At 36.7% G+C, this 23,119-nt stretch overlaps 1 protein-coding gene across 11 annotated transcripts in view; it reads right to left on the bottom strand.

Moving 5' to 3' along the window:
- DYRK1A (dual specificity tyrosine phosphorylation regulated kinase 1A) overlaps window positions 1–23,119 on the bottom strand; it is a 148,390-nt gene that overhangs the window by 24,495 nt on the left and 100,776 nt on the right. For 7 of the 11 annotated variants that reach the window (XM_072806957.1, XM_072806950.1, XM_072806958.1 and 4 more), the window contains 4 exons: window positions 14,884–15,080; window positions 10,388–10,507; window positions 8,181–8,369; window positions 3,960–4,107 (listed from right to left, as the gene is read on the bottom strand). In XM_072806957.1, the coding sequence (XP_072663058.1) occupies window positions 3,960–4,107; window positions 8,181–8,369; window positions 10,388–10,507; window positions 14,884–15,003 (577 nt within the window). In that variant the 5' untranslated portion in view covers window positions 15,004–15,080. The remainder of the gene's footprint in view (window positions 1–3,959; window positions 4,108–8,180; window positions 8,370–10,387; window positions 10,508–14,883; window positions 15,081–23,119) is intronic. The other 4 variants (XM_072806953.1, XM_072806955.1, XM_072806954.1 and 1 more) reach the window with 1 other exon arrangement.

Here is a 23,119-nt window from a genome sequence, read left to right as displayed (position 1 = left end):
ACTTCCTGAGAGCCCAACCTCAAAACTTCATCTAAGCTCCACCCACGGGGATCTCCAGGTTGTGACAGTGCCGTACTTGGCAGCTCTCTCTGGGAAGGCTTTCCGGCTCTGATACATATCCACATTCCGCTGTGCTGAGCCTTACATCTCACTAGTAATTTCCTGCAACAATTGTCAAAGGAAGACATAGATCTTTTTTTCTTTTAGGCAAATACAGCAAATATTTGAAAAGCATGCTTTACAAGATATTAGAGTTCATAATCAAGGCATCTGATTATGTTCATCAAGCTGGTATATGGGATATCTTGTGCAAAACAGAAGGTCTGGGGAAACTTGAAAATGAAGCTCAATCACAAGAATAAATTATAAGACTTATGAATGAAAAAAGAGTGTAAGAAGCCATTACATGCGATCACTGTTGACCCTCTAAAAAGGCTTAATACTCACTAAATTGTTTCAAAGATTGTGCTTTTAGTACTAACACTGACTGCACATCAGATGAGGTCATTCAATAAAGTAGAGTGCTGCCCTTCCCTGTAAAAATCTTATATATACCAAACTGAACCCTTGTAACTCAACTGGAATGACATAAAACCACCATCTGTCAAGGTTACCTTCATTTTGGTCTTTTAGTTTCATAAAAACAAAAGTTTCTCTACAGATCTATCTGGAACTAACTATGGTGGTATTCGATGTCTGGTCCCTGAGAAAGGGGGAATACACTGTGTTGTCCTGGACTGCCTTTACCCCTGAGTAGTACAGCAGTGCATGATTGTTTTTACATCATTCTTGATACATATGATCCAAAGTTAGGATAAAGAACAATACAAATACTAAATGACTCTACAGGAGTCTACAGTACAACTCAACACTCAACAAATAAAAAGAATCTTTAAAGGTTACATAAGAATGTACAATATCTGCTCTTAATAATCACTGAGGTTCACAGGTTTAATATTAAAAACAGCTCCACATGCAATAAAGACCCCCCAGAGGGGATCCCTGGGTGGCTCAGCGGTTTGGCACCTGCCTTCAGCCCAGGACATGATCCTGGAGTCACGGGATAGAGTTCCCCCTGCTTCTCCCTCTGCCTGTGTCTCTGTTTCTCTCTCTCTCTGTGTCTCTCATGAATAAATAAATAAAATCTTAAAAAAAAAAAAAAAAAAAAAGGACCCCCAGAGACATGGTCAAGAGTTTTATTTTGATTAGATAGTAGCCACAAAAAGAATGCAAAAAAGTAACTGATGTCAGAATTCCAATGTAATTATAAAAATTCTTTTAAGAAGCTCTGTGATTAGGGGCACCTGAGTGGCTTTGTGGTTGAGCGTCTGCCTTTAGAACAAGTCATGATCCCAGAGTTCTGGGATTGAGTCCCACATGGGGAGCCTGCTTCTCCCTCTGCCTATGTCTCTGCCTGTCTCTCTCTCTCTGTGTCTCTCATTGATAAACAAATAAAATATTAAAAAAAAATAAAAAAGAAGCAGCAGCAGCTCTGTGATTAGAAAGTTCTACAGTGGGGGCGCCTGGCTAGCACAGTCAGTAAAGCACCCAACTCTTGATCTCAGGGTCACGAGTTCAAACCCCACATTGGGCATGGAGCCTACTCAAAAAAAGAAAGTTCTTCCAATGGAAGATCAATCTACTTGGTTCCACTTGACTTCCCAATTCATTATTCATTTACTGAGTATCTATCTACAATGTGCTGAGCTAAAGACACTGTCAAAGAAATTTCAAGCACAAATATATTTACCTATCTTTTTAACTGAACTTTGGGGATAATGGAGGGTCAGCAAGACTCTGTTCTAGGCGTAAACTGAATTTTCTTTTAACTAGATCAAGGCAGGTATCAATAATCCAGGTGAGAAATTATGCTCATGGTAAAGCAGTAGACTTTTTTAAAAGTTTCAACAACTTAAGATTACAAAACTCATTCAAATGAATTATATTTCTCAATCACTTCAAAACAAAAGTTATTTAATCATAAAATAATAATATGACTCTGTGACATCTTAAATTTAAGTATCAACTCTCCCAGCAAGGCTAGATCTAAATCTAAAGTTCTTGTTTGTTTTCCAATACAGAATCTCAGTTTCTTGAGACATTGTGCATTGACCACCTGCCTATATAAGAACTTAGAAAAATAACTCACCCTAAAAAATACCAATCATGATTAATGCAACAAATCATCATTAAAGTCAGTTTATTAAAAACAAAAATGACAGGTATTATTATATACAACTGAGTGGCTAACATTTATTGAATACTTACTATATATGTGCCATGTTTTCTTTCAATAAGGCTGAATTAAAATGTTACAAATAATGCTATCAACGTTTTCTCTACTACTTAAGCACTCAAAATACAACACACAAGAATGAGGAGGAAAAACTGGGGAGGCATGTCCAGAGATTACTTTTTAAGTCAAGTATCCTTCAAATGTCCTTCTTGTGCTTCTAAATTCTAAAGTCCCTTGAATGGAAACAGGCTCAAACTCACACTAAGTTATGACTGTTATAACACTTACTGTTCAGTGACTATGAAAAGGTTTTAAATACAAATGTTATTACTAGGGATTATATCATAACTTCAGAGAACAAACTAAGCAAGAAAAATTAATACTGTAAGTTCATTTTATGGTAACACTGGGGAATGAAGGGTGTTCATAAATGAAATCTAATCTTGGTATCTGAACCTTACACTTTTAAACACTCTTTTTTTTTTTTTTTTGTTTCCACTATTTGGGACAGACTCAAGTACCATAATGCCCTACTTATTCGTAAAAAGGCATTTGTTAAATAAAATTTAGCCTCATGTTTATCAGGCAGAGTTGCTATGTATACATGCCTACAGGAACTTATATAGTTAGTTGATTCTAAGGGTCTCGATACTAAAATTGATGGCATCTTATATTTATACTCAGCAACAATTTGTTTCTTAGTGGCACACAGAATAATGTGGTCTTACAATCACTGGCATCATAGATTTGACTGAGAATGGTACTAAAGAAGGTAGAATTATTGATGTTATGCCCAAATATCAACTGATCCTAGACTTCACTATATATATATATATATATATATATATATATATATATATATATATTTTTTTTTTTTAAGATTTTACTTATTTGAGAGACAGAGAAAGAGAGTGCATGAGGAAGGGCAGAGGGAGAGAAAGAAGCAGGCTTGCCACTGAGCAGGCAGGGAGCTAGGCTGAATCCCAGGACCCTGAGATCACCCTGAGCTGAAGGCTGATGCTTAACCCACTGAGCCACCCTAAATGCCCCTAGACTTTACTGTTTTCATAATTCTATCTCCTTTTTGTTTTCAGGAAGGCAATGAAACACAGAATCTAGATTTAGGCACAAGTTAGGTTCAGATGCTGCAGGGCCTTGGGACCTTGGGTATAAACGGTCTATGATATAAGGATTCCCCCACTTTCCTTACCGGACCGCTGTGACTATTACAGATGATGGAGAAAAGCACAAGGAATAGGAGTTTATTTAATAGTGGCTATTACCTCTCTTCTGTTGTAGTAAGTCTTAACAGCTTCTAATGCTGCCAAACTGACAAAGCCTGGGGAGGAGCCTGAGATCGTGGCTCAGACATTCCAAAACGGGTTCTGTAATAGGTTAGCTTACCTCTAATTTCTAAGCTATATTAGAAACGGCTGAAGTTACCCAAAAGAGGATTCCTGGATAAAAGTACATCACTATAGGAAACAAATGGCACTAGTAAGTTGCAAAATATGACACTATTCTTGTTTCTAAATTATAGACCACTTGGAATGCACATTCCCCAAGATTTAGATTACTGCCACTTCAAGTAACTTATGCTCCAAAAGAAATAAACAGTTGAATTTTTAATCTATCACTTTAAGATAATTTCAACATATTTTCATATAAAAATAACCATTAACTTAAACTTCTGGTCCATGTGAGGGCACATGGCTTTGTTTACCTATGTAGTATTTCATTTCAGTGTCATGTTTGTTCATGAGCTCAAGAAGTCGCACTTCTATCTGGGCTTGATTCAGAAAAGCCTTCTTGTTCTTTATTATTTTAATGGCAACCCATTCTTGCTCCACACGATCATATGCCTTTACAACCTAAAAGAGAAAAAAGACGAATAATTCTCTTACTTCATTAATGGCGACAATTTCACAACATTTTACAATTAATCCATTTATTTATAGACTGATTTATTTATTCATGAGAGACACAGAGAAAGAGGCAGAGACACAGGCAGACGGAGAAGCAGGCTCCCTGCAGGGAGCCCGATGCGGAACTTGATCCCAGATCCTGGGATCATACCCTGAGCCAAAGGCAGACGCTCAACTACTGAGCCACCCAGGCATCCCTTACAATTAACTTTAATTATATATTTATCCAATTCTTATTTTTCTGACCTCCATAAGTAGAGGATGACCTATTCCTTTCCATTCAATATCATCCACTTACTACTTTAATAGTCCATTTTAAGTCAATCTATTCTTTTTTAAAGATTTTATTTATTTGAGAGAGAGCACACACGCATGAGCATGAGTAGGGGGAGGCACAGAGGGAAAGGGAGAAGCAGACTCCCCGCTGAGCAGGGAATGACTGGCACTCAGGGCCAATAACAGGACGCCAAGATCACGACCTGAGCTGAAGGCAGATGCTTAACCAATTTAGCTACCCAGACGCCCCAAAGTCAGTCTTTTCAATTAAATTTCTTTTGTGTCCTTACAGTATTTCTAAATATCCAATATTGTTTTCTTTTAACAAAAGCTAGACTAACTCTTTTCCTACAGAAATAAGTTATAAATCTTGACAAGTGCTTTGGTTTCTTACCTTACTGAATAACAGTGTAAAACAATTCTAATTGTTCTTTTAATGGGAGAAAAAAGCTAGTTTAAATCTCAAGTATACGTGTAAAATATTTAAAAGGTTCTAAGTAATTTGAAAAATGTGGATAACTTGCTAACCTTAAATTAGATTTTCATAAATTAAAACACAGGTATATAACAAAAGACAAATCTAACACAAATGACCAGGAAAGTTCCATGATATATGTTAAAAGCCATAATTACTTGGTCTTGACAGTTACAGAATCAATGTCAAGGAAACTGGAGTGCTCATGAGCAAATTACCTTGTACACCTCTCATTTTAATTTTACTCATTTAAAGGAGTTTCATATTATTTACAAAGAAATTTACAAAAAAATCAGAAAAATCAATGCATAGATAAAACTATCCACAAATCACAACCACTATAACTAATCAAATGTTAATTTATATTAATATATGTAGTCTCAATAGGCAATAGTTTTATCCACTTTCTAGCACATTCAGAAAGTGTGGAGATGTAGGCAGAACTCCAAGTGATTTCAATGTGTTTGCTGAGTCCCACTAGAGAAGAAAAGAATGGAATGCATGTTCCAAGATTTTTATCAGTCAAGGTTAGATATATGGTCAATGACAGATTATAAATGGTTCAGTTAAAAATCAAATTAGAATGAAAAATGCAGGGCAGCCCCGGTGGCGCGGTGGTTTAGTGCCGCCTGCAGCCCGGGGTGTGATCCTGGAGACCCGGGATCAAGTCCCATGTCAGCCTCCCTGCATGGAGCCTGCTTCTCCCTCTGCCTGTGTCTCTGCCTCTCTCTCTCTCTCTCTCTTTCTCTCTCTCGGTCTCTCATGAATAAATAAATAAAATCTTAAAAAAAAAAAAAAAAGAATGAAAAATGCAATTATTTCTGGTTTCACCCAATTCCAAAAAATACTATCTATTGTCTTTAAAATCAGAGATTACCCATGTAAACATCTGACCAAGTGGTTTTGATATTCTTCTGTTTCACTGACTATATTGACAGCGCCAAGAGTTGCAGTTCTATGTCCAGATCCCAATGGTCTCCAGGACAAAGGCCACTAACAGGGGCCCAGCTATTTACTGACTTAGCAAATAGTTAACTGGTTAAATACTAAAGCAATGGTTTTCGACCCTGAATCACACATTCAACAGGCAGTTTGAAAAAATACAAATGCCCAGGATCCAGTCACAGAGATTCTGATTTAATTGGTTTAGAGCTTAGGCACCATTCCTCTCCACTACCACCACTCCCACCCCCGAAAGCTCCCTGGGAAATTTCAATGTGCAATCAGGACTGGTAACAACCACTGGCTAAAGAAATGAAGGGGCCTCTTATTTGACAAGGGTCTGGCGAAGAGTTGAGAGGAAGTCTGACCAAGACAGAATAGAAGACATTACTCTGAATGACAGGTCCAGAATGTGAACCCCCCTCAGCCTAAGGAAGGCATGAGTCTGACCTGATGAAATGGGGTGCGATTTCAAATAGGCCTCTATCTTCAAAGGTCTAAATATTCTCACTTGCTTTTTGGAATTAAAGTATAAGAAAATTAGAGTGAAAGGGAAGAGAAAAACATCATTCTGAACTCAAAGACTAAATAATAGGGAAAACTGAAAAAAGGAACACAAAATTTAGAGAGTCAGCAATATGGCCACAACTTTCATGGTGGACAACACAAAAGTTGAAAAACGTCCTGTTGAAGGCAATTGCCTCAATGGGTGGTGTAACTTTCAAGATGGAGACAGCAATCCCTCTATGTAGGGTGCTTACCACCTTACTAAAAGCTGGGCCTCAGAAATGCCTCTCCTTAAGAGAATAGCAGAAGCTATTTCTGACAAAAAAGTATTATTTCATAAAGAGGGACTCCCAAAATACTGAGAAACGCTGACTCAAAGAAAAAGAGCTTACTAATCAAGAAAAAGTTTCCCGAGTTATATAAAATTACTGAAATTCCTTGAACTCATTGAAAGAGGCAGGTATCTTATGCAGGTGACAATGAGGCTTGTAGAACCACACCAGAATTACCGAGGCCTCCTAGCAACCTTTTATCTCCTTATAAGTTGAAGAGCTGCGATTTTTCTGGGTCTACACCTGTGGCTACTAACAACCTATAATATACTTTTTGTCCCAAGCATGATCAGACTGACACACGAAGAATTTTCCCTCATAGTATGAAAAAAGGCATATTTTGCTTTCTCTCAGGGCAGAAACAGGTATATAAGAACATGCAGGTTCCATACTTTTAAAAATTCCAAAACAAATAAAAAAAAGGTAGTTTGGGAAAAGTCATTTTGAACCCCATTCTATCCTCACCACTGAGAAGTCAGAAGTGTTTGGACTCCAGGCGAACAATGGACTCACAGCACAAAGTTGGCAAGGCAAAGGAGACTGAGATCAACAGTAAACCACACCTCACACCAAACAGAGCTCAGTGACTTGAGATAGGACTGACAAGGGGGAGCAGCTGGGGGGTCCCCAGCCAGGGAAAAAGTTTCTTAAAGGTGCAAGGAGAACAAAACAAAAACAAAACAACAAACAAACAAACAAACAAACAAACAAAAAAAACCCAAGGAGGTGTGATGCCTCTCTGGTCTAAGCACAGCTGATGCAAGAGACGGACGTATTTACGGTTTTGTGCTGTGTAGTGAGCCTGGGTGGGCAAGTGAAGAAGAGAGAGCTATGAGCGGAGAGGCAGCCAGGAATGGAGAGAAAGACCAGGCCTCTCAGAGAGTCCCTTCCTTGCTCTTCTCGCTAGAAGCTGCTGAATGAGTCTTTCCATCACAGACAACCCCATCCCAGTATCAGCCATGCTGGTGCTATGAGAAGAGGAAGAGGAAATCCTAAAGACCATCTGCCCACTTCAAAGCCTGACAATAGGAGATAAATTGAAAGAAAAACCCAGGGCACAGCTCCCTGGGTTTCCCAGCCTCCAAAAAAGTGACAGGGCACCTGCTGTGTCAAGTAAACTCTCTTCTTTTTGAAGAGGAGTATCAGACAGGAAGGTAAATATTTCTAGCATTCACAACCAAGAATCGTCCCCAGACTACAAAAGGGGCAAAGCCACCTATTAGTGATTACAATCTACCATTCAGTCATTAGTAAGGTAAGTACTAGGTAGCTCTAGAAAGTAAACATGGACAAGAAGAGTCTCATGGAGCTTTTAGAGCTGATGTAGTTTTACTAGCTTTAAAGAACTATGATAATCCAAATACTCATGTATCCATTGTTTACATATATTTACAAACACTGAAAGCGTACTACTGAGGGAAAGGTGTAAAAACACAATTCACTAGGAAGTTCTAATTTAGGAAATTCAGCATTTTTCATTAAATTACCTGTCCAAAGGAACCTTTGCCAATCAAGGAGTCAATTTCGTAACGATCCATCCACTTCTCTCCGTTTTTTACAATATAATCATAGTTATCATCATCATAACCATCATTGTAAACCTTCCGCTCCTTCTTATGACTAGAATCGTCTCCCTGGCCCTGTTGGTGTCTTCGCTTCTTTTTTGCATAGTAAACCTGAAAGGAGAGTATAGAGTGTTAACTGTATAATTTAAATCTTTGGGGGTTAGTGGGAGGCGTATATATGTATGTGTCTGTGTGTGTTTATACACATACACACACATATAGACACACACACACAACACAGATCGAGTGAGACAAGTCTACCATCAGAAGGAAACGGATGAATTTTTATTCTTTATAACAAATACAAAAAATGAAATAAAGAATTTTCTATAGTTGCTATTTAAATTACATAATAATGGTGATAAATAACCAATGAAAAATGTTTCCACTGAAATTCACTTTTAAATTATACTATTTGTACATTTTATAAATAGATGTTATGTGACTAGTGCAAAGTAGCCCATTCAAGAAGACTTAACAGGGCTTGATTTACATTTAGTTCTTAAACTAGGGTATAATTTGTGTACAATGAGGTGGCAAAGCTCTTAAGAGTGTAATATGAGGGATTTCCTGGGGGGGTGGGGGGTGGGGGGTGGGGAATAGATGCTGATGTAACCAGCAAATGCCAAATCAAATAAAGAGCATTTTTATCCTCCTATCAATATCCTGCATACCCTCTGCCCGTCCATCTCTATTCTAAAGGCAAAAAGTTTTAAGAATTCAAAGTTTAGATACATATGAACTGTATTAATACAAAAGGCTCTCGGAGACATGCCTGGTTTTTAAGCCTATAAACAAAGTAAGAATGAAAATCAGCCACTCCCCCTCCCTTTCCCCACACAAAGGCCATAAATTCTGTGGTTGATCAGTTATTTTCCTCCTATCTGTTTTTCTTACAAAATTGTTTCTAAGACCAGTAAAAAATAACTGGTAGATTAGGCAATCATCCAAGTAATTGGTAACTATCAGGAAATTATAAAGTTTATTCGGCAGAGAATAACATCAGAAAAACTCTAGATTACAAGGCGGCAAAACAGTTAAAAACAAGCTTCAACAAAGCTACTGTTAAACTCTTGTTTCACCACAGCTTAACAATACCTTTGTTAACAATTTACCAGATATTAACAAACTGATATGAATAAACTGTTAATAATTTATCAGATTTTTCAGGTAATCAAAAGCTAGTTTGGCACACTTTTCTAACAAATCAGTTGTGTACAAAATCCAACTCGGAAATGTTCCTCACTGAGTTCATTTTAATCTTATCTTGCCACATTGCTACAGTAATATTAACGATACTGGCATTAAGCAGCATCAAACTGCGGTAGAATTTACATATACATAGGAACATCCTTTTAAACCAGCTCTAGAGCTGATATATCATAAGCCTTTAGTAGGATAGAGTGTATGAATCCCATGAAGAGGAAAGGAAGCAAAGGTACATCCACTCTTCTCCAGAAAAGCTCATTTCATAATTAATTACAGAGCTACAGCTGAGCCTAGAAGCAAATGGCAATCAAGCCAAAGGTCTAAGACACCAGAAAAAAATTTATGGAAGGGAAAAGCCAAATTGGAATGAGAGTAATTCAAAGTGCTATGTCTTTTTCTATCTACATTCACCAAAAAGGCTTTCGAATCTCTTACAATAAAAGAACACACATAAAAATTAGATATATCAAATAAACTACGCCAAATGCTTGTTAACTTGGGTATTAAACAGATCTCTGAGCTTCTGACATCCATGGCAAAAATAGAAACAGAAAATAAAATTTGCTTAAATATAAAAATTTAACCAAAACTCTAACATGCATAATTTTACAGTGTATTTATTCTCTCCCTTTCTTCTTTTGGAGAGAAGTTATTACAAAAATAATATCTTAGCATATATTACATACAACTTTAAGAAAAGAGAGAAGTTATCCACAATTTTCTTAATTTTTGGCAGTCCCCGTTAATGTGTCTATTTTCCTTTACATGATTATAATTACGTATAAATCATTAACTTACCAATAATCATCAATCTCACAATCACTGGGAATGAAGTTTAATATGTTTAAAAAGGCCACAAAATAACTTCTCTTTCCTGCTCTACTGTAAGATACACTATTAAAACAAATCAATGGTCTTACCTCATTAATATGCTTATATGTTTTGATCAAGTCAACAGAAAGTTTTCTCAGGGGAGCAGTTGCTGGATCACGGAAGGTTTGGGGCATCCGCCTCTGTAACATGACAATATCAGGCATCACCTTAAATAGACAGAAAAGACTAGCACTTTAACTATACTGCACTGGTATAAATCCCCTGTCTTCTGTAACCTGTGTATATGTATTAAAAAAAAAAGACATCTATATTAGAGGATTATACATTCTCTCTTCGTTATCTCTTTCAACTGGATTCCAATGAAGACAACCACTGGAACAAATAAATGAAATTAGAAGATAATGCACCAGCTGCCCAAGGCTTTCGATCTTGTTCCTCAGATTAAACAGGGGGATCACAGACATACCTCTGGAGCCAAGTGACACACATGATACTGCCCAATGAAGGCTTCTCCACCATACAAAAAAAAAATTTCTGAATTATTCCTAAAGCCTGATCTGGTTGACAACAGGCAAGACAAAAACAAACCCAATACTCAGCTTCCTAGGACAGGATTTCAGGATCCACTTGGCACCATGAAGCAAGGTGACCATGGAGCAGAAATGGAGCAGTCAAAACACCAAAATCACACAATTAAGACAACAATTTTGAATATAGAGGACATATAAGAAATTGGATAAGAAGGTAATTTTTACTGAGTAACAATGGTTTTCCTGTGCTCAATAGGAGTATGTGCTATGTGCTTAGCATTTTATAAAATATCAGTAATCTCTTCCAAAGTTGGCCACCGCTGCCTATGAGGCCAAACTGATGAGCTAATTCTGAGTACCTTGCTTTTCTTATATACCTCTCACAAGAGAAATTACTATTTCAGGAGCCTCTGTATATATAAAACAGATGTATTCTGCCCACAAACAACTGGCCTTTCCACCAGACTACATTCCATTGTTTCAAATGCACCTTGTACAGAGCAAGCGCTCAAACTATATGAGAAGAACAAACTAAATCCTACAAACTAAGCAACATTCCCTTTGCTAACTTTCACTGTGATTTCATGTTAGGTATCCAAAAAGCTTCTGTATTTCAATACTGTGCTGCTATAAGCACAAATTCACAATTAGGAAATAACTTTTTTAAACAGTGGCTGGCCCCTAAGCTGAAGTTTAACATCTTCTCCGTTTCCTGCTTGTCATCATAAAGGCAGGAAAATGTAGAGGAACAGAGCAAGCTCCCTTCTTCCCTTCCACAGCAGGAAGAAAACCTACAGTATTGAAGAAAACCCAGGAAGGAGTTCCTCAGGCTGCTGGGGGCAAGGCCCCTCCTCTGCTCCCAGCCCTCTGGCTCCCCAAGTGTCCTCAAAGCAAAATGGCAAGCTGATGAGCCATCCTCCTGCTGCCTCAGCTATCTGGCTCTGGGGCTAGAAAAACCCACATCCTCAATGCTCACAGTTCTTGGGACTGTTCTGGGTGAAGACAGATCACAAAATGAAGAAAAGCATATAGTCTGCATCCTGTGCTTAATAAGTCAGTTATGAGAGCTAAAACAAATCTTTTATTTTCTTGAAGATTCCATAGTGTAACCTTCAGAACTTACACTAGATTTTAGATTTAAAAACTGTTTTCTAGCTTAATAATACCTACTCTATCCATTTTATATATATATATATATATATATATATATATATATATATATCTCCTAATTTCATATATAATGAAGAATGAACAACACTATATTCTGCCTTTCTTGCTACTTTAAGAGCTACTGATACAGCTGAAAACCACAGACAGCACACATCCAGAGTATTGGATCTAAGAACTATAGAAGGTACTGTGAAAATGGACTTAGCATTCCTAACATCAAGCATACTTTTCTACAATTACTTCTACTATATTTCTCTTGCTTCCTCAATTTATCTTTTGAACAAGACTGTGCTTAAAAACTTGTATGAGGGATGCCTGGGTGGCTCAGCAGTTTAGTATCTGCTTTTGGCTCAGGGTATGGCCCCGGCGTCCCAGGATTGAGTCCTGCATCGGACTCCCCTCAAGAAGCCTCTGCCTGTGTCTCTGCCCCTCTCTCTGTGCCTCTCATGAATAAAATCTTTAAAAAAAAAAAAAAACTTTTATGAAACACATCACTAATATAACCAGAAATAAAATGTTAAAGTTATTAGCTCATTTCAATTACTTGTTCAATAAACCTTTTTAAAAAATACTGATAGGGTAATTAATAAGAAACCATTGAAATCAAATAATAAAATTATAGACGTTTACAACTAGACTTAAGTTTAGAGACGTTTAGGATTGGGCAAGGGGTTATAGTCTAAGGCCCCAGTCTTACATTCGAGGAACAGAGAGAAGAATGGCCCATGTGACCTGACTCACCTCATACAACTACACCATGAGTCAAGACCTTGGGCCCATGTCTTATGACTCGTAGACCATGCCGCATCAGCACACAGTTTTAGTGTTTTACTTCAGTTGTAAGAAAAACTTCTTCTAATTTGCCTCATCAGGTTCAGAAACTTCTGGGGCTGATAGAAATATCTCGCTGAATACTGTTACTTAAAAGACATTCTTTTTACATCATATGAGTCTTTAAAAATATTTTATAACTTAAAATGGAAATACTAAATGAATTATTTATTTTAAAATTACCCACCAAATAAGACACTAGTTGTATCTAAAAACAGGCACTGTGCTGACTTACCTACTACAATAATAGAACCACAAAAATAACTATAAAGGACTGGACTTTTTTCTAGCCCTCCTCAGACACCAGGTGTTATAGAAGAGCACTGTGTCTAAAAAGAAAGAACCTGGGCTGGATCCCCAAGTCTATTTGCTTCAATACTTGTAGAAGTCACAGATGGGAGCTTAGTCCATTTAGCTGTAAAATATTAAAAACAGGTACCCTGCCTAATAGGTTGCTTTTTGAACAATTGAGAAAATGAATTCAAACATATTGTCGCTTAAAAGTACAGTTGACCCTTGAACAATGAGAGAGTTAGGAACACCAACGCTTGGCCTTGTGCAATTGAAAATCCATGCGTTAACTTCTGACTCTCCAAAAACTTAGTTACTAATAGCTTACTACTGACCAGAAGCCTTGCCAATAAACAGCTGATTAACACATATTGTGTATAATATACACTTTATTCTTACAATAAAGTAAGCTAGAGAATGGAAACTATTAACTAAGAAAAGCATAAGGAAGAAAAATACAGTACAGCAATAAGTGGGTTGGCTCAATTTAAACTCACGTTGTTCAAGGGTCAACTGTAGAATGCAAATGATTCATTATGCTATTATTACTTTTTGTATGTCCAAAGAACTTTCTTCTGATACACGCACTCTAGCTTTGAACATTCGGATCAACTGCTCCAATTCTCAAACATACAACTTCCCAATTTACTACATAAAACAAATTCTTAAAATCTTGCCATAATTCAACTTACTATTAACTATGAATGTTATTCACACACACTACATACATTTTATAAATCGTAAAGCCAGCCCAACTATTGACAAAAATCTTATTATAATATATACAAGGGTGCCCCCAATCATGTTACTTTACTAGAGCCAACTGCTCATTAAAACCACGTACTATTGAATTAGAAATAAAAGACCTTAAAAAAAAAGACCTTTCCTTCAAATAATCCAGCATAAGAAATACATTGAAATTTTCCAAGTTTATGATCACTTAATACATTAAATGACCTAAAGAAAACAGTGGCAACCCCAATTCCTAAGTGCATGGAAAAAATCCTTAGCGTTCATCATACCCTCGTTATTTCATTGGGGAAAGAAATTATATTACAACTACAGTTAATTAAAAAAAAAAAAATCTCCCAAACCAAGAATCAATGTAGCAAATACTGTTAATTCATGAAATATCAATGAATGCACATGTACACACACACGTATGCATAGTGACAAATTTGTGAATTTATTCTGCCAACTATCCACTTTTTAAAAAAACAGCTGAATCTCTAACCTGAATATTAAAATGACCAGCAAAGTTAATTTGCATTACAGTTTTTTCTTTTTCATTTTAAGAAGCTTCATACTATGATAAATGTGCACTAAAATCGTTTATAACATCATAAAATCAGCTCTGTAAGTTTGTGATAATGGAATCTGACTTGTTTTCCTAGAACTTACATTTTTCTACTTACTCACTTTTCCATAAAAATAAGCTTTCAGTTTCTTTATTTTAACTAATATTCTTTTAAAAATAACTTCTCTCCTCCCTATTACAGAATGAGAGAATGTTATGGTTTATGAGTGTTTTTAATTAAGTGGGACACACATAGAAAAAAGAAAAAGCCAACAAACTTTTAATGCATACTTTTTTTTTTTTTAATGCATACTTCTTAACATCATCTCTCATCAATCTAGAATCTCATGTGGCATGTAAAATTAAAAACCATTCAACGATTTTTGACTATTTACTGTTCTCTCATTTTAAGGAAGAAACTACCACTCCAACAAAAATCATCTCTGATACAGCGTGAACTTACCTGGTTAGTTAGAGGTTGCTGAATCTGGTCAGAATAAGATAAGGCAGAAACCTGTTGGTCATTTATGTTTGGCTGGCGACGGTCACTGTACTGATGTGAATGGGGCATCTGTCCAGCCATCTGAAGGCCAGCAGCATGGAATGAAAATGACGGTGCAAGCCGAACAGATGAAGGTTTGCATGCTGAAGTCTCTCCTCCTACAAGATAACAAGTGAGATTGAAAGGATGTATTTATATCTTAACGCCTGCATCTTTTGACCTGATAGTTCCCTCCATAAGGACCTTAGGATGTTCGATAACATTAAAAACTTTTAAACTACAAAGTGCAAACAAGAAACCACACTTGACACAACAGTTCTATGTTAAATGGTAAAAAATATAGATTTGAGCGTCCATACATCTGTAGTAAGAGGAAATCTTAAGTAAATCTTTTTGTAAACCAATAGGAATAACAATCATCAACAATACTTATTTTCACATGAGATTTTCGTCAATTGAGAACTATAAGTTGCACAAGTAATCTTTGATTTCTTGAGAAGGGCCTCTTCAATAGATCAGCTCCTTAGAAACCCATTCAGAGGAACACTGCTGAGATGCTGCTTTGCACCTGCCAGGTGTATGCAATCAATATTCCAGCAGCCCTCAAACCAAGTAAAAGATGTGTCCTAACAGTGCTCACCAATGACACCGGTACATAAAAGTTGAGCATACAAACACACAGACACAAATTCACAGGATTCTGTATTCCTCCAAACTCTTCTGACGCAGAGCACCCAGACCTGGCAAGCTCACCGAAAGTGTATTGAACAGACAATAAATATTCCATTGGGAGGCTGGGACCACAGTCATGATTTTCACTGTATAGACATGGAAAATCAACCACTGGATCCATAGAAGTTTTTGATAATTAATAAAAGTTAATTCTTCCTTTAAAAAGGTAAGAAAAAAGACCTTTCTTCTTAAATTTAATGATACTTATAATCACAGACTAAACCCAAAGACAAAGGGCCAACCCCTAGCCAATGAACTGGGGACCCAGAATTCTTGTGCTTGTCTTCCTGAATAAACCAGCTGACTCCAAGCATGCAACAGACCATACTGTTCAGCACCAGGGTACTTTTACTAAAGTACTATTTCTGAGACATCAAGAATCGTGGCCCAACGGTAAAAGAGCACAGATGCTCAGTCAGACTGCTGTAGTTTGAAATTTCAGCTCCACACTTACCAACTGCGTGACCTTGCATACTTAGTTTCCTAAAAAGTGATAGTAATATCTACCTCAAGAGCCCATGGTGAAAGTTAAGTACTTTCATATGTGTAAAATACTTAGAATAGCTCTGGCAATTAATAAATGGCCCAACACTGGCTGCAATTACTGTATTGTGATGTACAGTAAAGGACGATGGGGATAGTATTCATTTTTGTGGAGCAATCTCTCCTTGAATGCCACATAGACTCTCCAAACTGAAGAGAACAAAGCTCAATTCTCTCAAAAATACAAAGTCCACTTCTATTTTCCACCACAAAAAATGATACCATCTTCCAACCCAGTCAACCAGAATCGAAGCTCCTGGAGTCAAGTGAGAGTTCTTTTCCTCCATAGACTAATCTCATGCAAACAGCTGCCAAATCTTGCTGGTTCCACCTCCTACAGAACACTCAAATACAATCTCTTTCCATCTCCACTAACCCATCTCACTTAGAGGACTAAAACAGATTCCTAATAGCTCTTTTTGTCTTTATTCTGCCCATTTGCAACTCTGATTTCTTCAAGAAGATACCAGAATGACTTTTCTAAAGTGCACATCTCAAAGCCTCCACCTCTATAGAAACATGAATATAACCTGCCTTGGCACTGCCTTCAGACTTAGCTTCTGTCTCCCTCCATTACAGCACCAAGTCCTGAACGGACCCACAGTACAGGATTAAGAAATATTTGCTAAGTAAAAGGACAGTGTACTATCATGATAGATGGGGTAATTTTCTAAACATTACATTACTCATACTAAAAAAGTACAGTTTATTCAATTATATAGAACAAGTTTTTGTTCAGTTTAAAAAAAACTGGGAGTTTATCATAGGGATATAATCGAGGACATGCACAAAGACAATCAGGGAGTGTTTATTCTGGTATTGTCTGCAACAGCCAAAAAAAAAAAAAAAAAAAGAAACTTAAATGTAAAGTAATGGAGGGAAATGGGCTTTACATTTAAATGTTAAACACACACAGACACACAAAAAAATAAATAAATAAATAAAATAAACACACATACACACACACACACCCGGGAAGGTATATAAATAAATAAATTTAGACATATACAAAACAGATTGAGTTCTTTGACACATAAATATGTCTTATAAACAAACAATAAAAACACTAAGGCCCTGAATGGCAAATTACTTAACCACTTTATGTCTTGGTTTCCCTATCTATGAAGCAGAGTTATTATCACACTAACCCATCCCTTGGGTTTATTATGATTTTTTAAAAATAAGACACTATAAGTAAGCCATGAATAATGGATCCTGGTACTTTCAATCGATACCCAAATCCTCTACCCCAAAGGGGTATCTTGACCTCCAAAACCAGATCAGTCATAACTTTATATAAATGGGTCTGTTCACTTCATGTTATGTTTATAAGCTGTGGTCTATTCATTATGTTATCCCATCGTGTGAACATGTGATGATTTACTTATCTTTTCGACTTTTGATTGACATTTGGATTATTTCCTAGTTTAGAGTTATTATAAATAATGCCACTAGGAAGAGTCTTACTGTCTTTTGGTATACCAGAGATGCTGTTCAGCTGGGGTTTTTTTTTTTTTTCTGGGTTTTTTTTAATTGCTGCTTTTCCCCTAGCAGTTTATGAAGTCTCCTCTGCTCCATTCCTTCACTAACTTGGAATCATCAGTCTTTCTAATTTTCAGCCATTACCAGAGGTATGTAATGGTACTTCACTAAGAGCTGAACTTGTATTTTCCTGGCAACTATAAGCATCTTTTCATTTATTTAAGGCCAGTTAAACATCCACGTCTGTGAGACGCCCATTCAGGTTGATTTTCCATTTTTCTATCAATAAAGTCTTTTTCTTACACATCTAGAAAACTTCAAACATTCCATTTGTAACATATTTGGGGTATAAACCCTTTATTGGTTGTAAGTGGTTTGCGCTGTCACTCCCTTAATGGTGTTTTTTAATGAGCACAATCTCTTAATTTTATTACCTTTTATTTTAGAATTAGTATTTTTGGTGTCCGTTTAAGAAATGTTCCCTTTAACCAAAGTCATAAGAAATTCTCCCTTAGCTTCTAGAAGCTGAGTTTCACCATTCACATCTAGATAGGCAATTCCCTTGGATTTGATTTCTGTGTATGTGTACTAGAGGACAAGTTCCACCCACCCCCAACCCTAAATGGACATTCGACTGAGGACCAATTATTAAAAAGGCAAACTTTCCGTGATGCTTTTATCATAAATGACATGCCTATATCTGCTTGGATCTGGTTTTGGATTCTTTATTCTGTTCTAATGGGCACAGGCCTACCTAGATTTCTTAGAACTTTGTGTAAGAACCAGCTTTACAAGTTTAAATTAACATCCAGTAGAGAATTCTGTACTTCCCCAAGAATGGTTTGGTTATTCTTAACCCTTTCCGTGTCCATGTATGTTTTAGAATTAGCTCATCAAAATCACAAAACAAATAAACCTATGTTGGCACTGTGATCGATACTGTACACTGTCAGGGCACCTGCGCAGCTCGTTGGTTGAATGTCTGCCTTTGACTCAGATTGAGATCCTGGGATTGGGTTGTGAGTCAGGCTCCCTGCAAGGAGTCTGCTTCTCCCTCTGCCTATGTCTCTCTGCCTTTTCTCTGTGTGTCTTTCATGAATAAAGAAATAAAATCTTTTTTAAAAATAATGAAATTGCAACAGAATTTTTTGCAATGATGAATTTATCAGCATTGTCTAATAAGTAGGTAATAGCGCTGCTGGGCATTTGGAAGTTTTTTTTTCCTTCCTAATCCTTATTCTTCTTCTCACCTTATTCTACTACTTGCTGTTGTCCCTCTAAAACAGAAATGATCAGAAGAGGAGACACAGGTACCACTCTTACTCCCAAACTCAGAAAGTAAGCTTTTAGCACTTCTCTAATATTGTGGTTGCTATAGGTTTTTAACTGATAATCATTATCATATGAATCCAGTTCCTTTCTAGTCCTAGTCTGCTAAAACCTCTTCCTCACAAATGGATGCAGAATTTTATTAAATGCTTTTTCTGCATCCAGTGAAACGGCATCAGTTTTCTCATCTATTCTGTTAACATGGTGAAAACACACTGACTGATTGTTGAATGTTAAATCGACTTTGCATTTCCTGCAACACAGTTGGGTCATGATTATCCTTTTGTGATAGATTCACTGATGAAATCATCTGGTCTTGGAATTTTCTTTGAGGGTAGTTAAAAATTAATAAAAAAGTGATCTTTAATAGAACTACTCAAATTTGTATTTCCTGGAGTGTCTGTTTTGATAAGCTGTATTTTTCTAATACTGTGTCTCCATCTACACTTCAAACGCACTGGCATCAAGCTCTTCATTATACCCTCTAAGCTTCCCTATCAATGTAAGTGTAATTGTAGTAATATCCCTTCAATTCAGCTCTGGTTAATGAGGCCTTCTCCTACCTTGTGATCAGTTTAATCAAAGGTTTACTAATTTTATTAAATATCCTCTCTTATGTGGGTTTTCTATTTCTGCTCTCATCTTGTTCTGTCAGTTAGCAAGAGAGGTGTCTGAAAAATATTCTATTTAAGTATGTTATCAGATTACATAGAGTTGTTCTACCTTCTTGAGGTAGAACATAACAGCCCTTCTTTATTCCAAATAATGCTTCCCCTTGTCTGATAGTAGTATGATCACACCATGCTTTCTCTTTGTGTGGTATATCTTTTGTCCACCCTTACTGTCAACTCCCCGTTCCCTTATATTTCAGGTTTGTCTCTTGTAAGCAGTATGTAGTTGGGTTTAATTTACAAATGTATACTAATAACCATTCTATTTATTCCAACTGTTTCATGTTTCTTTCTTACATTCTGCTGGGCTGAAATGTCTATACCTCCCCAACACACAAATCATTTTATTTATTATATACATTACAATATAATTATCTTTGACTCATCAAAATGTAATTATTGTATATTATTATACTATTATTGACTTGGGTATGTACACATACACACAAACACATGCAATCACAAGACATCAACTAATCATGTAGCATAGATAGATTTAGACTCAAGTAAACATGTGGAGGAAGGGAGGGATAATTTTGTGATATCTAGATAGCTATGAAAGAAATACAAAGAAATGGCTAGCTGCTGCTTTTTATTGTGCTAACTATCCTCCTAAAATATGTGTTTTATTTTCTGAATCTAGATGCAATTACATGCATTAAATTCAACTCAACCTCTCAAGCACTGAGAGGTTTTACTATGGCATTGTTTGGAGGTGACAATGCCACCCATCTGTAATAGTACCTCACAAACTTTAATGTGCTTACAAATTGCCTCTGAATCCTGTTAAAAATGCAGATTCTGATTCAATACACTGAGAATAGGGCTTGAGAGTCTACGTTTCTAACAAGCCACCAGCTCATGCCAATGTTGCTTCAAATAGCATCTAAAAACCAATGTAATTATTTACCTTAATAAAAGAAAGCTATTTTCCAACTAATCCAAGTGCCAGATGATCCAAACGTAAGCTTTAATTCTGACTACCCAATACGCCACAGGGCAGTTTTCTCCCCAATAGATGTGCCTTCCTAGTTAGATATTTCGGGTTTTTTATTATTATTAAAACATTAATATACATTCCTGTGCAGAAGGGTGGTATGTTAGGTGACAAAGATCCAATGTTCCTCTTAAATTTTACTGTAGGTAATGTGAATGCAAATTAACAAGAAATAACTTTGGAAAAAAAAAAAAAAAAAAAAAAAGAAATAACTTTGGTTTCTGCTTGTGAAACTTTTTTAAAGCTATTTACTATACCATCTATCACAACTCCTTAGTAACATTACCAGTTGTGGGGTTGTATACAGGTGTGTTTGCCACATGCTGTCTCCTTCCTCAGCTCAACTGCTGTTTGTGAAATGCAGAAAGATACTCAAGTTTAATTTCCTCCCATAAAGCCAAGAAGTTTTTAAATTATCCATTCATTCATTCCTTCCTATGGTAAAACTCTAGTATGAGAGGCAACCAGTATGAGAATTTCTTGTCAGCCCAATTTTATCTTAGGCCCATCACCAAAGCTTTTATTTCTAATGTTTCCATCTTCCCTTTCAGTTCAAATGATATTAAGAACAAGGACTCAGTTCATCCTATGATGTTAATAAAGTACTAGGTTGAACTGTAGGAAACTGCTAATATTAGACCTCCTTTGACCTACAAAACAGCAATTTCGGGCAGCCCCAGTGGCTCAGCGGTTTAGCACCACCTTCAGCCCAGGGTGTGATCCCGGAGACACAGGATCAAGTCCCACGTCGGGCTCCCTGCATGGAGCCTGCTTCTCCCTCTGCCTGTGTCTCTGCCTCTCTCTCTCTGCGTGTCTCTCATGAATAAATAAACAATCTTAAAAAAAAAAAAAAAAAGCAATTTCATATCGTTTAACCTGACATCTACACCATACTATATATAATCTTTGTCCAACTTAAACTAAAATTTAGCTCTAATATTTTAGCTCAAAAATGCATCAATATACATGCTGCAATATCAAGTCTTATAATTTAATGATCATCTTATAACATTTAATTCAAAAGTATAGGGATCCCTGGGTGGCGCAGCGGTTTGGCGCCTGCCTTTGGCCCAGGGCGCGATCCTGGAGACCCGGGATCGAATCCCACATCGGGCTCCCGGTGCATGGAGCCTGCTTCTCCCTCTGCCTGTGTCTCTGCCTTTCTCTCTCTCTGTAACTATCATAAATAAAACAAACAAACAAAAAAAAAACAAAAGTATCTTCATAATCATTATTTGGAGTTCACTACCAAAATAATCGTTTATTTTATTTATTTATTTTTTAAAGATTTTATTTATTTATTCATGATAGTCACACAGAGAGAGACAGAGAGGCAGAGACACAGGCAGAGGGAGAAGCAGGCTCCATGCAGGGAGCCCGACGTGGGATTCGATCCCCGGTCTCCAGGATCGCGCCCCGGGCCAAAGGCAGGCGCCAAACCACTGCGCCACCCAGGGATCCCACCAAAATAATAGTTTAAATGGCTGCCAAATAGTGTAAAAGACAAAGTATGCAAGTAGGTTCCTATGTGCATTTTTTTTAATATCCTTCTAAATGATCTGGATCTTTTTTTTTTTTTTTTAACCATGAACATGTTTCTAAAATCTCAAAAATTTTGTTGACAAATAGTTTACAAAAAAAGAGAAAAAGAAACAATGAAGTTGCTTTCACATTCCACTCAAGTTACGATGTTTCAGCAAAAACCTGTAATAACCAGTGACCATCATAACACTAGTAAAGATTAGCAAGTGATTCTACAGAGAAGCACTCCATGAACAGATCTGAGACTGGGAGATGGCAAGAGTCAAAAGGCAGAGGTAGACAGAGAGCAAAAACATCAAGCAGAAAAGCCTGAGAGCAGACCCTGAGTGGAAAAAAAAATAGCCATTTATTTTATCTCTGATGTAAGATCTACAAGTAACTCTATTTGTAGCTAACTTAAATTTCGCTTATTATTATGTTGAGTGAACCATCCTTGCAGTATTTTAATCCACATTTGATTTCAAACAGAAAGAACAATATTAAAGAACACAAATTAATTAAAATACTTTAATTAAAACTCTACCATCCAAAAGGTGTTATTAGGAAGCCACACTTCTGAGACAAACTCCCCTAAGAAAGGAAGGGAAGGAAAAGAAAGAAAAAAAAAAAAGGAAGGAAGGGAGGGCAAACAAGACTGTGGGGACAAATGTGCAACGTCACTAGCAACAAGACATGTCCGTCACAAAGGAGAAAATCGTCAAAGAATAGCCAAATGCACTTTAAATGAGGTTGGGAATACAGGCACAGGATTAAGAGGGTAACTGAACATAAGTCCCTGAAAAAAAGTTATGTTCACCAAGATATCATCAGTACCAAGAACAGTGCCTGGCATGTGGCCTGCATTCAATAAATATTTGTTCGATGAAACAATGAACTGAATACATCAGGAATATTTAGAATA

This window comes from Canis lupus, chromosome 30 (genome assembly GCF_048164855.1).
Source record: "Canis lupus baileyi chromosome 30, mCanLup2.hap1, whole genome shotgun sequence".
In the NCBI taxonomy this organism is placed as follows: domain Eukaryota; kingdom Metazoa; phylum Chordata; class Mammalia; order Carnivora; family Canidae; genus Canis; species Canis lupus.
Note: the sequence above shows the minus strand (reverse complement) of the source record. Positions and strands in the feature narration are given on the sequence as shown.